We start from the raw sequence: 13177 nt of genomic DNA, 5'->3' as shown, positions 1-13177 counted from the left end.
AACTTTAGACTTTATCTTCTGAAGAGGTTAAAAAATACCAAAATGTCAATCATTTGAAAACAAAAATTCTTTTTGTCAAATATCCTTCAATGGTTATTTGATTGATCTGACAATTTTATAAAGCAAATCAAGCCATTAATACCTGAGAGTCCATTTTTCTAAAAGTGCTTTTGGAAGACTTACTTGCAATTTTTTTTTAAAAGCACATAGTTAAAAGGTGAATTCCTGGCACTGGCAAAGGCTATGATGATGGTGTTTAATAAAGCTGCGTAGGTCAGTCCCCCAAAGGAAAGGATTTCTGGGCATATACTACAGCATACTGCTTTGGAACACCCACAACTTAAATTAGAGGGAACTTACAAACATTTGCTAAAGAAAATTTCTGCCCCATCTCAAGCTCTTACTAACTACTCCCAAGGTAGTGGAGTAGACATTTGTTTAGGCATGGTCTTATTTTGACCCTTCAATGTTCCTAAATGGATACCAACTTAGCAAACCATTGTCATATATGCATTTGTTCTTAACCAGCAGTATGGCTCAACTATCCTCTGGATTCTTGCCAGGGCTTAAATCTCTCACATTTTACAATATCCAATGCCTTCCATCAAAAAAAAAATGAAATTCACAAAGGATTTGTTGTAGTCTATGCAGTCATCCCATCCTATTTCCTGGGCTCAAGCTATTCCACTAGAATGACTCATGTTTGACCCACACTGTGATAAAAATGTAGGTGAGGATTCTGCCCATGGATCCTTTTTAATACATACATACATACACACACACACACACACACACACACACACACACACACACAATGCCTCCAAGGTATCAATTCAAGGACAAAAGAAATAAATGTTTTCCTGAGCAACTAGTATCTTTTATGTAATGGAACCTGTTGGTGTTGTACCTAATCACCTTTTGCTTTCATCTTTAGGAAGAACTCTTGGTCTCTGAATCTGAGGTCAATTTTCAGGGTTTTTGCATCAATTTTGTGATCTTAGTTTATAAACCCTTCTTTTCCTTGGACCTAAACTATCTTATTACTTTATCATTTTTTAGTAACCAATTCAAAACATCTTCTGGTTAGCCAAGAATAAATAATACATATTACTTACAAGTTATCATATAGTATTTCTTCCATTTTTAGCTTAGTCACTTTTTTGTTCAAGTTTTGTGAATTTCTCTATTTACTTCACAGAGATCCTTCCACAGTGCCACTCAAAGTCCAGTATTTTAACCATCACCTATGTCTATGAGAGCACCTGCCTTAGGTAATATGGGCTCCCCAGTGCATAGGACAAGCTGGTTAGCCTGTGAGGACCCCATTACAGGTAATGAGGACATTAGGACATACACATGGGAAAATATCATCTCTCTCCCAGAGTTAGCCAAGGAGACCTCATTATTAAATGCTTAGACTGAGTGTCTGCCATGAGCATCAAGGTACCCTTAGATTACTATTTAACATGGTTATACTCAAATGGTTCTATTTCTATTAACCAAGAACAATAAAATAGAGAAACTTTATGACTCTTGCAATTCACCAAGCTTACACATGTGTGCATGGGTACATTGATAGATGCTAGACATCGTCTTACTTGGACTCTTCAACTTTCTTTTTTTTTAATATTTTTGTAGATGGGCACATATCTTTAGTTTATTTATTTATTTATTATGTGGTGCTGAGGATCGAACCCAGTGTCTCACGCATGGGAGGCAAGTGCTCTACCACTGAGCTACAACCCCAGCCCTGGACTCTTCAACTTTCACAAAAGGATTCCAACTCAACGTCTTATTTCTCTATAATCCTGACTGCTTATATACACATACTGTTTCATATAATGAGTTAATGAAATATTTTAGCTGTATAGACATTTATCCAGAAGAATATCAGAAAAAAAAAAACAGGTATATTCATTTAAAAAGCAAGGACTGTAAGAGAATATTTTCATGATTTTACATCAGTGACGGAAATAACCTAAGTTCTGAGTCCAACATCAGGACCAACAGAGTAAGTGTTTGGAGAGAAGATAAGGTTTAACTGCACACAACTTTGTACATGAATTAAGTCTTAGTGAAGAAAACACAACCCACTAATTCTACCTCCTTTCCATGTTCCCTTTTCTCCCTAAGATCCAGCGGCTTTCAAAGAGCCAGTGGACTTACCCAGTAAGGGATTTCTGGCATATTTCCAGTTGGTCCAGCAGGTGTGGCAGGAGCTGCCCCAGGGTCTCATCTCCAACACAACACTGGACCACATTTGGCATTTCATGTGCCCGAGTCATGATCTTCACCCAAGATTTATCTATATTGGAAAAGCGCTTGGCTTCCTGTAAGAATGACATTAACAAGCACATTTGGACACTTCTGCCATCTCAAGGGCAGAGCATCTCACAAATCTCCAGCGGAGGCCAGACACCCACACTACACATGCCTACTCTCACACATGTTCTGACTTCTAGGTCTTTTGCATTATATCACTCCCTTTATTAAGTAAGTATCTTTAGCTCAACCCTGGATACTTTCATTATTTTAAGTATAAACAAGAAAATGACATAAAATTAATAATACTGTACAAGAGGATTTAAGAGGGAAGGACATTCCCAATTATTTTTCATGCATATCTCTAAATGGAGTGAATTTTCTATTTTCAAGTTTCCTACACTAAGTATTTAACTTTTTATATGTTTGGGGTGGGGGACAAACACTTAAAATATGAATAAAAAATTAATCCTAGTGTAACTTATGTTACAAAAAAAATTCATTTTTTCAGGAAAAAGTGGAAAACAGATCATTTTGAAAGAATATAAATAACTTTTTCCCTAAAACTTTCTATATATTACCAATGAGAGTATACTATCAAATATGGGAGCAAGAAACTTTATCTCACTTCTTTAACATCATGTGAAAATTTTCATTAAGTCCAATTTTAGATTTTTTCCTACCCAATAAGAAAAACATGCCCAAATATAAAACAAAAAATAATAAGTAAATATTTAAAATTTTAGCATATGAATACATTTCACTGTTGACCAAAAAACAAATGCTCTGCCTTACAATGGGATAATAGCTGCCTTCTATAACTAAAAACTAACCAAAGAAAAGATTATAAAACCTACATGAAGAGTCAACATTTTCATGCTCAAATAGATTGTTAAAGCTCAAATATGTTGTTAAAACTATAATGTTGCAAACAACTTTTGGTAATTGAATGAGTTCTTGAGATTTGGTTAAAATGTCTTTTTAAAAAAATCTCTAAATATACCCCAGGTATACATAGTTAGATAATGACAATGTGATGGAAAAATAGACTTAGCATCTTGAGAAAACCTTCAAGTTTCGGAGCTTTCTCCCTGCACGATTTCCACCCCTTAATCTTACAGTACAGAGATAATTGAGTACATTGTATACTGTGCATTATTTTAAAATGTCAGCTGTAGAAGAACAAATTATCCAACCATTGTCAAGATAACTATACCATAATTCCACACTGCTCCAGTTCTACCTCCACATTATCTGAAGAAGCACATCAATTATGTGGGAATTCACAGTTTGTTTTTTTAAACCCTGGGTTTCCTGCCAAACATCACAGTTTCATTGCATTCTTACTCTCGGTATTGCCCTTTTGCTTTCCACAATTCCTCACTGACTCTGAAGAACAACATCCACAGCAGAAAACAAAAATTCTGGGGGCAGGCGTGCAATAGAGATTAAAATATTACTGCGTTCTTTAAGAGGTTATTAGTTCTTGGATTTTTCTCTAATTGAAAAAAAAAAACCTCAAGGAAATATTTAAAAATTCAAAAACCTTGGGCAGTTGCTTGGCAATGTCTCCTCCCACAAAGACAGCTTCCAGATAAATCCACAAGTTTTGCACGGTCATCCAGTTCTCGATGATGTCTGTTGAATTGGAAAGGTACTGAACCCACTTTTGAATCTGGGCTTTGAATGGCACATTGTACCTAAAATAAGAAACATGCTCAATGTTTCATTTCTGTTGTATTGATGTTGTTTTTTGAATTAAAACCCCTTTAAAAAATCTTAACTCTTTAAGCTGTATGCATAGTGACTAAGTTTTAGAAAACTAAATCCTGAGCAGTCCAAACTTGACATCACCAACAGTCTAAATCTCCAAAACCTAATTTTATATCCCATGTTACTTGGGAGTACCAAGAAAATGGAAAAGGAATTTTTTATCAATACAGGTTTAAAGAGATGGCACTTCCTATATTTGAAGTATTGATACACACGTGCCCAGGGAGGAGAGTGATATTTTAAAGCTAGAATAGCACAATAAATTCATATCTTTATGGTATCCACATATTATACAATTACCATTTATTAAGATCCTGGTGAACAAAAAAAAATATTTTGGAAAGAGCAAGGGAAAGCTCATTGCTTACACATCCCAAGCAAATTTAAGTTCATGAGTCTACAGTTTCCATGTCCAAAATGTGATGGCTTTGTTGTTACCATCAAATAGTCAAATGGAACTATTAGCTTGACCTTTCACTATGCAATGTTACTCCTCATTATGAATCAAATTCATCCCGTATCTTGATCTGTCATCTCATTGGAGTGTATGTACACAACTAAGAATTCTAGTCCATAAATGTTGGCAGAAAGCTTTTTTCAAGTAGAATGATTATTCTGGAATTCAGAATAATGTTCCCCCTGAACCCAGAGCCTATAGGGCTGTCAGCTGTGCAGCGAAGCAAAGCTGAAATGTTCAGGGAGATCCAAGTGGTTAATTACACGTAGCATTATTTTGTCCACTCTTTCTCAGACACATCCCACAAATAGAGGATAGTGAAATAAAATCATTGTTACATGTGCTGTGCCAAAGGCTAAATTTAAAGCAAGTATTTTATTTGTATGAAGGGTATTATTGCAATGTGTTTTTCTTAACTTCCCTTGGAATGTCCGTTATTGTGATTCTCAAATATAAGGGCAACGGTAGATGGTTTTCCCACCTGTTGCTCAGGAGAGAACTCAGCAACATCAAACTGTCCTCCATGTTGGCGATGATTTCTGAGGTGCTGTCTCCTCGCAGGAGAAGCTCTCCGCGGGTTTTAAAACTGCCAAATGTGAATGTTTTGCTGTCCCATTCATTAATCACTTGCTTCAGCTTCTGTTCGATGTCTCTCTCCTTCACTGCACTGATACAGATGTCCTATCAAAATGGTAAGTGCTCATTTTATTACATGAAAGTGACACATCTCATGAACAGCTCAGGTTCAGCAGAGATGTTGTCTTCTCTATTTGCTTCATACGTATCTAAAATACGTATATTTCCAGATGTCAAATGCCATATAATAGTGTTGTGTATGCATAGGTATAAATGTGGAAGGAGACGGGGATAACGATGACTAAAGAGAAGCTTCATTATAAAAATTCCCACAAAACTGTTCCAGAAAGATAATAGGAAAGATAGAGTGACCTTTTATATTTTGAACCTTAATCACAGACTCAGAACATAATGTTTCTGATTTATCTCCAAAGTCAACAAATGCAGTGAGGGGAGGAATTTAGCAGAAAACCTGGTTTCTGGTCACTCTTCCAGTCTCACCTGCAGCTTCATCTTCTCCCAGACCATTAGCTGAGCCTGTCTCTGCCCTCATTTCTTCTCACACTACATTCCCATTCTGGGTGAGCTGATCCATTCCCGTGTGTCTGGTGATCCCTCATATCTCCAGCTGAGACCCACATCCATTTGCCTACTGAGCTTCTCTGCTTGGATGTTTCAGGAGAACCCCAAACACAACCTGTGAAATATCAAACTCCTGTCCAAACGCAAGCTCTCGATCTCTGCTCTTGTCACCCAATGCAATCCCCTTACAATATCACCAGTCTCCACATGAGCATAATCACCCACCCAGACCTCTCCACAGGAAAGCCACAGAGCATTGTTATCCCCTCCCCATCTTTCTCCTACCACATTTCCTCCATCAACAAATTCTACAGTTTCACCTCCTAAAAATTCCTGGGATCTCTCCTCTTCTCTCCAGGCTCACTACCTCCTCCCCTGGCAACAAGCCAGCATCTCTTGCCTAAGCTCCTCTTATAACTTCCCTGTTGGTTTGCTATCATTCTCCCCTGCACTTGACCATCCGGATAATCTTTAAGAAATGCAAACCTAAGTCATCCCCTCTGGAGACACATCCCTCAGGTGGTCCCCATTGCCCCAGCGACTAAAGCCAACAACATGTGTTAGGTTAGTCTCTTCTCTCCTCTTCCTCCATAGCCAAGACACACAGCCATCTTTTGCTTGCTCCAACACATTTCAGATACTTCACACATGATTTCCTCTCTTCCTGGAATGGTCCTCTTTGCACTTACATAGCTCCTCATCTCCACTACATGGTCATGTTCACTCACCCAGCCAGCCCAGCTTGCCCTACCTTTATCATCCCCGGAAGCGACAAACCCCTTTATCACAGGCTGTCATTGGATAGCATTCTTTTCCTTCAGTGACATTTACTACAGCTTATAACTACACTTCAATTCGCATAATTATTTTACTGATTATTTAATGGTCTCTGAATACAGGAAGACATCTTTATGTCCCCCCTCAGAACCTGTCACATAGGTATGCACTGGACAAACACTTGCTCAGGAGTTAATGGCTGAATGCCAAGAGTTCCAATTGTCCTAATGTGGTTTGCCCCACAATATGGGAGTGCTATGGAGTAAATCCCATCAGACCTTCAGATCTTCCTCCACATCAGACTTGATGAGCTATACCTCTATTTCCTCTTTGTACTTCAGAAGAGGTGCCTCCATGATGTTTCTCAACTTGAAGGTTTCATTCCCCACATCCAGACTGTGCCCAGTGACAGCGGCGATCCTCGCCCAGTGCCTCTCCATCATGGCTTTACTGGCCATGTATTCCAGCAGGGGGCAGCACTCGCTGAAATCATCAATGGTCTTCTTCAGGTCCAGAAAAGCCTGCCAGTCCTTTAGTGCCCGGGGCAGCTTCCGACACCTGTGAAGGGAAACCAGTGTGGAGTTCAGTGATTGAGTGCTTGCTTAGCATGCACAAGGCCCCAGATTCAAGTCTCAGCACTGCACAAAGAAGTCTTTTCAAATACCTATCTGATTTTGAAATTTCACGACTTATACATTACCTCTTAGTTTAATATAGGCATGTTTTACATAAAACCGATTCTCCAAGTCAGCAAAGTTTTTTTTTTTTCCATCCCTCATAACAATTACTTAGGTAGAAGCATTACATCAAAGGTTAGAGGTGCCTCTGAATCCATTTCAACTCTCCAAACAGATGGGGAGAACATACTAAGTGCAAAGCACAGCACAGCTCATCAACTCACACGCATGACAAGGGGCGCCCGTCTTCCTTGTGTTCAGCACTTGAAACGACAAACCACGGGCCTCTTGCTTTGATTCCAGCAAAGTAGCTAACATTAACTTCAAATGTTTGAGACATGTAATACAAATAAAGCCCAGCTCCTTCCACACTGCAGGAAAGGTCTGACAAGATTCATCCAGGTTTAGCGGAGGCACCTCTCACCTCTTACACACAGGGGCAATTAACAGAGCGATTCATGAGGACGCTGTCAACAGACAACAGAGAGGCAGCACCATGTGCTTTTGAAGCGTCCAGGGTGGAAAGCAAATCCACAATCCATCACTGAAGCAAGCCTTTGAAGCCACAGCTCTGGCATGCCGGGCATCTCATTTCTCACCTGTTCTGGAATTCTAAGAGCTCACTGTTGATTTTTTCAATATTCACTTCCGACCAAAGGATATCTTGATAGCCATTGACTGTTTCTATGACACTGTTGTACAGTGTGTATATTTTTTGTAGCAGATTTAGTTGTTTCTTTATTTCAAGAAGCTGGGGATACTGCGTCACAGGCAGACCAAACAGTTCCTCTCCACCAGTGTAGGTGATGTATTTCCGATAGATATTATCAAACTGATTCTAAAAACAACACAAGTGAAAACTCATCAAAATGATTTACACATGAACAAACACGGAAGTGAAAATACTAGCAAAGAAACAAGAATTATGATCTCTGACATACGTAACTAAGAACACTTAATGAGTGCAATTAATTCACAGAAACCCCTTCTAATGGGAACCACAACAAATCATATACACATAAAAAGGTAAATGCAGACTGAGGTTGTGGCTCGGTGGTAGAATGCTTGTCTAGCACATGTGAAGCACTGGGTTCGATCCTTAGCACTACATAAAAATAAATAAATAAAATAAAGACATTTTTTTAAATGTAAATGCATCTCATATTCCACAATAAGCTTTTATGTCTTTAAAAAGCATATGTAAGTTTTAAACTCAATAAGGTTTTCATTATTTGTAAAAGTTGTAGAAATTGAAATGTTACCTGAAACATGATAAGCCTATCACTGGCTTCCTGAGGCTGCAAGCCACTGGCCATCGGACCATTCTGAGGCAAAACAGTTAAACATAAAATGAAATGAAGTGTCTGCATACAAATTTCATAAGCTCAAAGTGTTTGAGTACCTAAGTTGTTTTCATACACATCATATACATAATAGGAAAATAGTTTTTATGGGTAAAAATGACTCAGAAAGTGATTCAGTTGGAACTGTGTCTCAAGTCTGAAAAACCCAAGTTAATGCTATTTCCATAAGTTAAGAGGCCTTGAAAATTCTAAATATGCATTATTCTCTTCTTAGATGACACAGGCAAAAGAGACTCAATGGCTCCTCTGGAAGAAGCCCGTCCTTCTGTTTCAGCAGAAATGCTCATGCTATTAACTTGCAGACTTCAACACTCTAATACCTACTTGTAAAGTGAACTGTATACACAATATTACAATTAATTTTCCCTATATTACGATACTTAAATGTGTGGGTCTCTGTGCTTCTTCATCTATGAAGTGACCACGTGGGTTCAACCTCAAACTTTATTAGCTTTGTGGTTTGGTGTGCTACTACTTAACAGGTTTGAAATTTACCCCATGCTATACATATTTCTCTTGGGTAGCACATGATAATTAGCTGGAAATGGATCTCATTACACACCACATTTCCACTAGAAGATTATGCACTAAACCCCATACATATGATTAAAATATGGTCTCCATGGGACAAGGGCTCCATCTGTCTTCCCCACCACTGTATCTTCAGCACAAAGGACAGTGCCTGGCATGCGCTTCATTCATTTGTAAAACTAAGGAATGCTTTGGAAAGGAGGAACAGTATTTATATTTGAATTTAGAAATTCAGAAAGCTATTAAGCAATCCCAGTACCAGACCAATCATACAATATGAATAGCACTTTTAAATCCCCCATTTCGTTTGAAATTTTTCTGATGAACTTTAAGGGGAAGGAATTATGGAAAGAAAATACTTTATGAAATTCTTCTGCAAAAATAAAATCCCAGGGCCAGGGTTGTGGCTCAGGGGTAGAGCACTTGCCTAGCATGCGTGAGGCACTGGGTTTGATCCCCAGCACCACATATAAATAAATAAATAAATAAATAAATAAAGGTATTGTGTCCACCTACAACTAATATAATACACACACACACACACACACACACACATATATAAAATAAAATCCCAATTTCTAAAAAAGTTTTATGAAATTCAACACATCGTTTTCAAACAATAACATGTTGTGTGTTGTTTTTACTCTTCCCTGAAAATAAACACAGAGAAAGCCAAAGTCATACCAAATCATAGTCCAGATAAAACTGGTGACAGTCTTGGAGGAAGACCTCCACAGTGCTGATAAGCTCTTTCCTGAAACCAGGCTGGAGAGAGACCAGTTCATTCTGAACTTCGCTGGCACGTGCCAGGAGCTTCTCCCAAGCATAGCGCAGAGTGTCAACCTTGTCCATCTCTTCCTTGGCTATCAGAAGTCCGTATTTGTTAAGCAGGGCATAAGATTCCTACATGAAAGAAGAAAAGCTTAATTCCTGACAGATATGGAAACCTACATACGGTCATTTACTAAAGCATCAGAGGGGAATAGATCAGTGTAACAGGGTGATCATGACCTCACCCTCAGGATTCTAGTTACTGTACTTGCAAATTTAAGAACTTAAAAGAGCAACTGAGCTACTCAGCTCCGGTTTTCTCATCCTGGAAACTAGAAAATTCCCTGGCTATGCTTCAGGATCTTTGCTAGTATCTAAAAAATATTATTTTAAATGCATTTTTAAAACTATAAATTGCTACACAAATAAAAGATAGCTTTACTTAGGCCTCCAGATTGTACTTGAAGACTACACAATCATATCAAGTAAATTGAAAGCATTAAAACAATTTAAATTCTAATATTAGAATAACAAAATAAATCAGAATTTTAACTTGGCCCCATGCCACTTTGTTGCTAAGTGGTTCCAGTAGTCAGACCTAAGTGGGTGTTCTTGAGTCAGAACCTGGGCCAAATCATTGCCCCCAGACTGCAAAACCTGGGATCACTCTTTCAGCTGAAAAATTAAAATCAGCAGAGTTTGGTGCCATAAGAAATGATTTTCCCTAAATATCCCTGGCCTCTTTTCCCACCACTACTCCTCCCCACAGAGGAGAAATGAGACCTGACTGCTGATTTTGGGGGGCAGAGGATGTTGATTTGGGCAAGTATGGCCCTGGGCCTTTCTCACTCTTCTCTCTTCCTTCTTGAAAGCACTCCTGTGACCAGTCCCTCCATACCACAAATGTGGATCAGGGTAACAGAGAGGCCTGTGGCGTTCCAGGTTTGGCTCTGATGGGTAAGAAAGTGCACTGATCCTGGGATTTCGTGCTCTCAAGTCCAGGGTGTGTGCATGCACGTTTGGTGGATAGGGAAAGCGATAACCAGAGAGGTGTACTCCATTACGTCTTCTGAATGAGCTCTATCAGCATAAAGGTTATACCGTCATCCTGACACCTTGACTCCATTTCTGTCTTAACTCCCAAAGAGGAGAAAATGCTACTGTCAGCTACTTCACCTCCTCTTCAAACCCCGGGAATTCCCTGGTCCTGCACAAGGAGCAGACTGTTTGCCTTGACGTTTCCATTCCCAAGAAGAACGTGACGGAAGACGGGACCCCACGGCCCCACACAACAAAGGATAAATGTGTAGTGATCTGTACTATCCTCACAGGATCGGGAAATCTTTAGAAATACAAAGAGTACTGTGGAAAGTGTGAGGCTGGAGTCTGATCTTGACCATCAGAGGGTAAGACCAGACATTTAATTACAACGTGATAAAATGACAATGTTTTATGTCTGGAATTTTTTGTGAAAAGTACATACATGACCCACTTCTGATACACGATTTCTTTGTGGAAAAGATAGCCAGATATGGCACCAAAACCACAGTGGTGTGCAACACAGGTCAAGCTGCACACAGTTCTTTGAGCCTGTTCCCTGTGTGGAAAGCAGGGCTGTGGGAGGGTTGGTCCTGCTCACAGCTGGGAGTCCCAGCCCAACTCGCAAGAGTTGTAAGGAGCACCCTGCCTCCCTCCCTGGAAGACTGCCTTCTGCTGCACGGGAGCCTCCTCAATGACCACTGGCCAGAGGGCAAAGGGTCAGTCTCCCTGGCCTCAAGGTGGGACCAAGTGTGGTGAAGTTTCTGGGGGCAGCTCCCCGGGGATCCCACTGAATTTAGCCGACAGCTGAAACCGTTGCACTGAGCTTTGACACCACTGTCCTTTCCTATTTCCTTCACTCCCCTCCTCTGCTCAGTGCTTATCAGTAAATATTTAACTTAGAAACTGTCATCCCAGGCCCTGTTCTTGGGGACCTTGGATGGCATGTCATGGATGAGAACTAGCCCACGGAAGGAACTGGACAAAGGTTAAGCATCATCATTACCGCAGTGGTTCTTGGGTCTGCACCGTTTGTAATTCCAGCCCAGACCTGGTCCATACGTCAGTCGATGGCTTCTACATGTGAAAACGTTTCTGCACTAAACAAACAGGGATCAGTTACCTCGACGGGTCCTACTTGAAAGTCGATGGGGATTTGCTGCTCCCTGATTTCTCTCAGGGTGGCCATCGCGATCCGAATATCATCTAGGTCCTTAATTGGACGACTCAGTTTCTTACTGAATTCTTCCACCAGGGTGAAGATGCTTTCCATCTCGCTCCTGTATTTTCTGTTACAGTGGCGGCCGATGACAAGCATCCAGGCTTTTGTCTCAGTGGTTAGGGCAAATTTCAAGTCAGCTGTACAACCCAAATATCCAGAGTTCAGTTTGAAAAACTGGATCAGTGTGAAAAGACACAGTGCAGTAGCACTGTGTTCACTCCCAGTGAGTACTCTGCAGCCTGTAACTCTCGAAAACATGAAAATTAAACTGGGGAAAACATTTCTGAATCACTATATGCTCATTCATTTTGTAAAGCCTGTTTTTGCAACAATTCAAAATGCATTTTGAAATGCTTTGAAAAAAAGATAGCTATCAAAACCCTCTGAGACAAGTCTCAAATGTTTGTTACTGTTATTTATTGAAGGAAGGATGAATCTTGATTCTAAATATAGAAGATTGTATCCTTTTTCTCTAAACCAGCCTTTATTTCCAAGGTTTAGCATCAAAGTATTCCAAATAGTCCAGAATAAATAATTTTGCAGAAGGGAATTAAAAACAATTCTACAAATTGGTCTTAAAGCTTTAGGCCCATGAAAGGAAAGTCAATCCTTAAGATAGCTAGAATATCTTAATATTAGTATTCTCTGGGATACTAATCTAGGTAAAGAGATTTTTTAAAAAGATACCTTTTATGTAAGTGTCTGAAAGAAAATGAACCAACCTGTGAACAGTGCAATGGAACCCACACAGATATATTCAGGCTCAGCATTAATTTCCTGCTCCAGGTTTTGGAAATACAGAATCTGGGACTCAAATTCAGAAAGCAAAGGGTTTTGCATAATAAATGTCATAATGGTCTCTTCTTTCTCCTTTTGCCAAATGTGATTGTAGCGTTTGAAGCAATCCATGGATGTAATGACTTCCTAGAATAGAAATAACAGTCTGTGTAGAGAAGGCAGAAACCTGAAACAGCATCATGACACACAGGAAGACTTGCCCACTGCCCAGCTCCCACAGAACCAAGACGCGGGGAATGGCGCAGACTGTACAGCAGGGCTGGTCATGGCTCACTGTTCCCACCTCCGGCCAGAGGGGAGAACAGTTTCCAGAAAGTAGAAGAAAACAAAGTGTTTGAAAGTCCTGTGG

At 39.7% G+C, this 13177-nt stretch overlaps 1 protein-coding gene across 1 annotated transcript in view; it reads right to left on the bottom strand.

Moving 5' to 3' along the window:
- DNAH5 (dynein axonemal heavy chain 5) overlaps positions 1-13177 on the bottom strand; it is a gene marked incomplete at its 5' end in the record, with an annotated part of 237371 nt that overhangs the window by 149057 nt on the left and 75137 nt on the right. The window contains 9 exons of the mRNA XM_081288458.1: positions 2167-2330; positions 3809-3962; positions 4974-5173; positions 6745-6985; positions 7704-7942; positions 8367-8429; positions 9684-9902; positions 11932-12167; positions 12753-12954. Of these exons, the coding sequence (XP_081144584.1) occupies positions 2167-2330; positions 3809-3962; positions 4974-5173; positions 6745-6985; positions 7704-7942; positions 8367-8429; positions 9684-9902; positions 11932-12167; positions 12753-12954 (1718 nt within the window). The remainder of the gene's footprint in view (positions 1-2166; positions 2331-3808; positions 3963-4973; positions 5174-6744; positions 6986-7703; positions 7943-8366; positions 8430-9683; positions 9903-11931; positions 12168-12752; positions 12955-13177) is intronic.

The sequence above is a fragment of the Spermophilus citellus genome (assembly GCF_964194105.1).
Source record: "Spermophilus citellus genome assembly, chromosome: 1".
Taxonomy (NCBI): domain Eukaryota; kingdom Metazoa; phylum Chordata; class Mammalia; order Rodentia; family Sciuridae; genus Spermophilus; species Spermophilus citellus.
The sequence above is the reverse complement of the archived record's forward strand: the minus strand, read 5'-3'. Positions and strand labels throughout refer to the sequence as shown.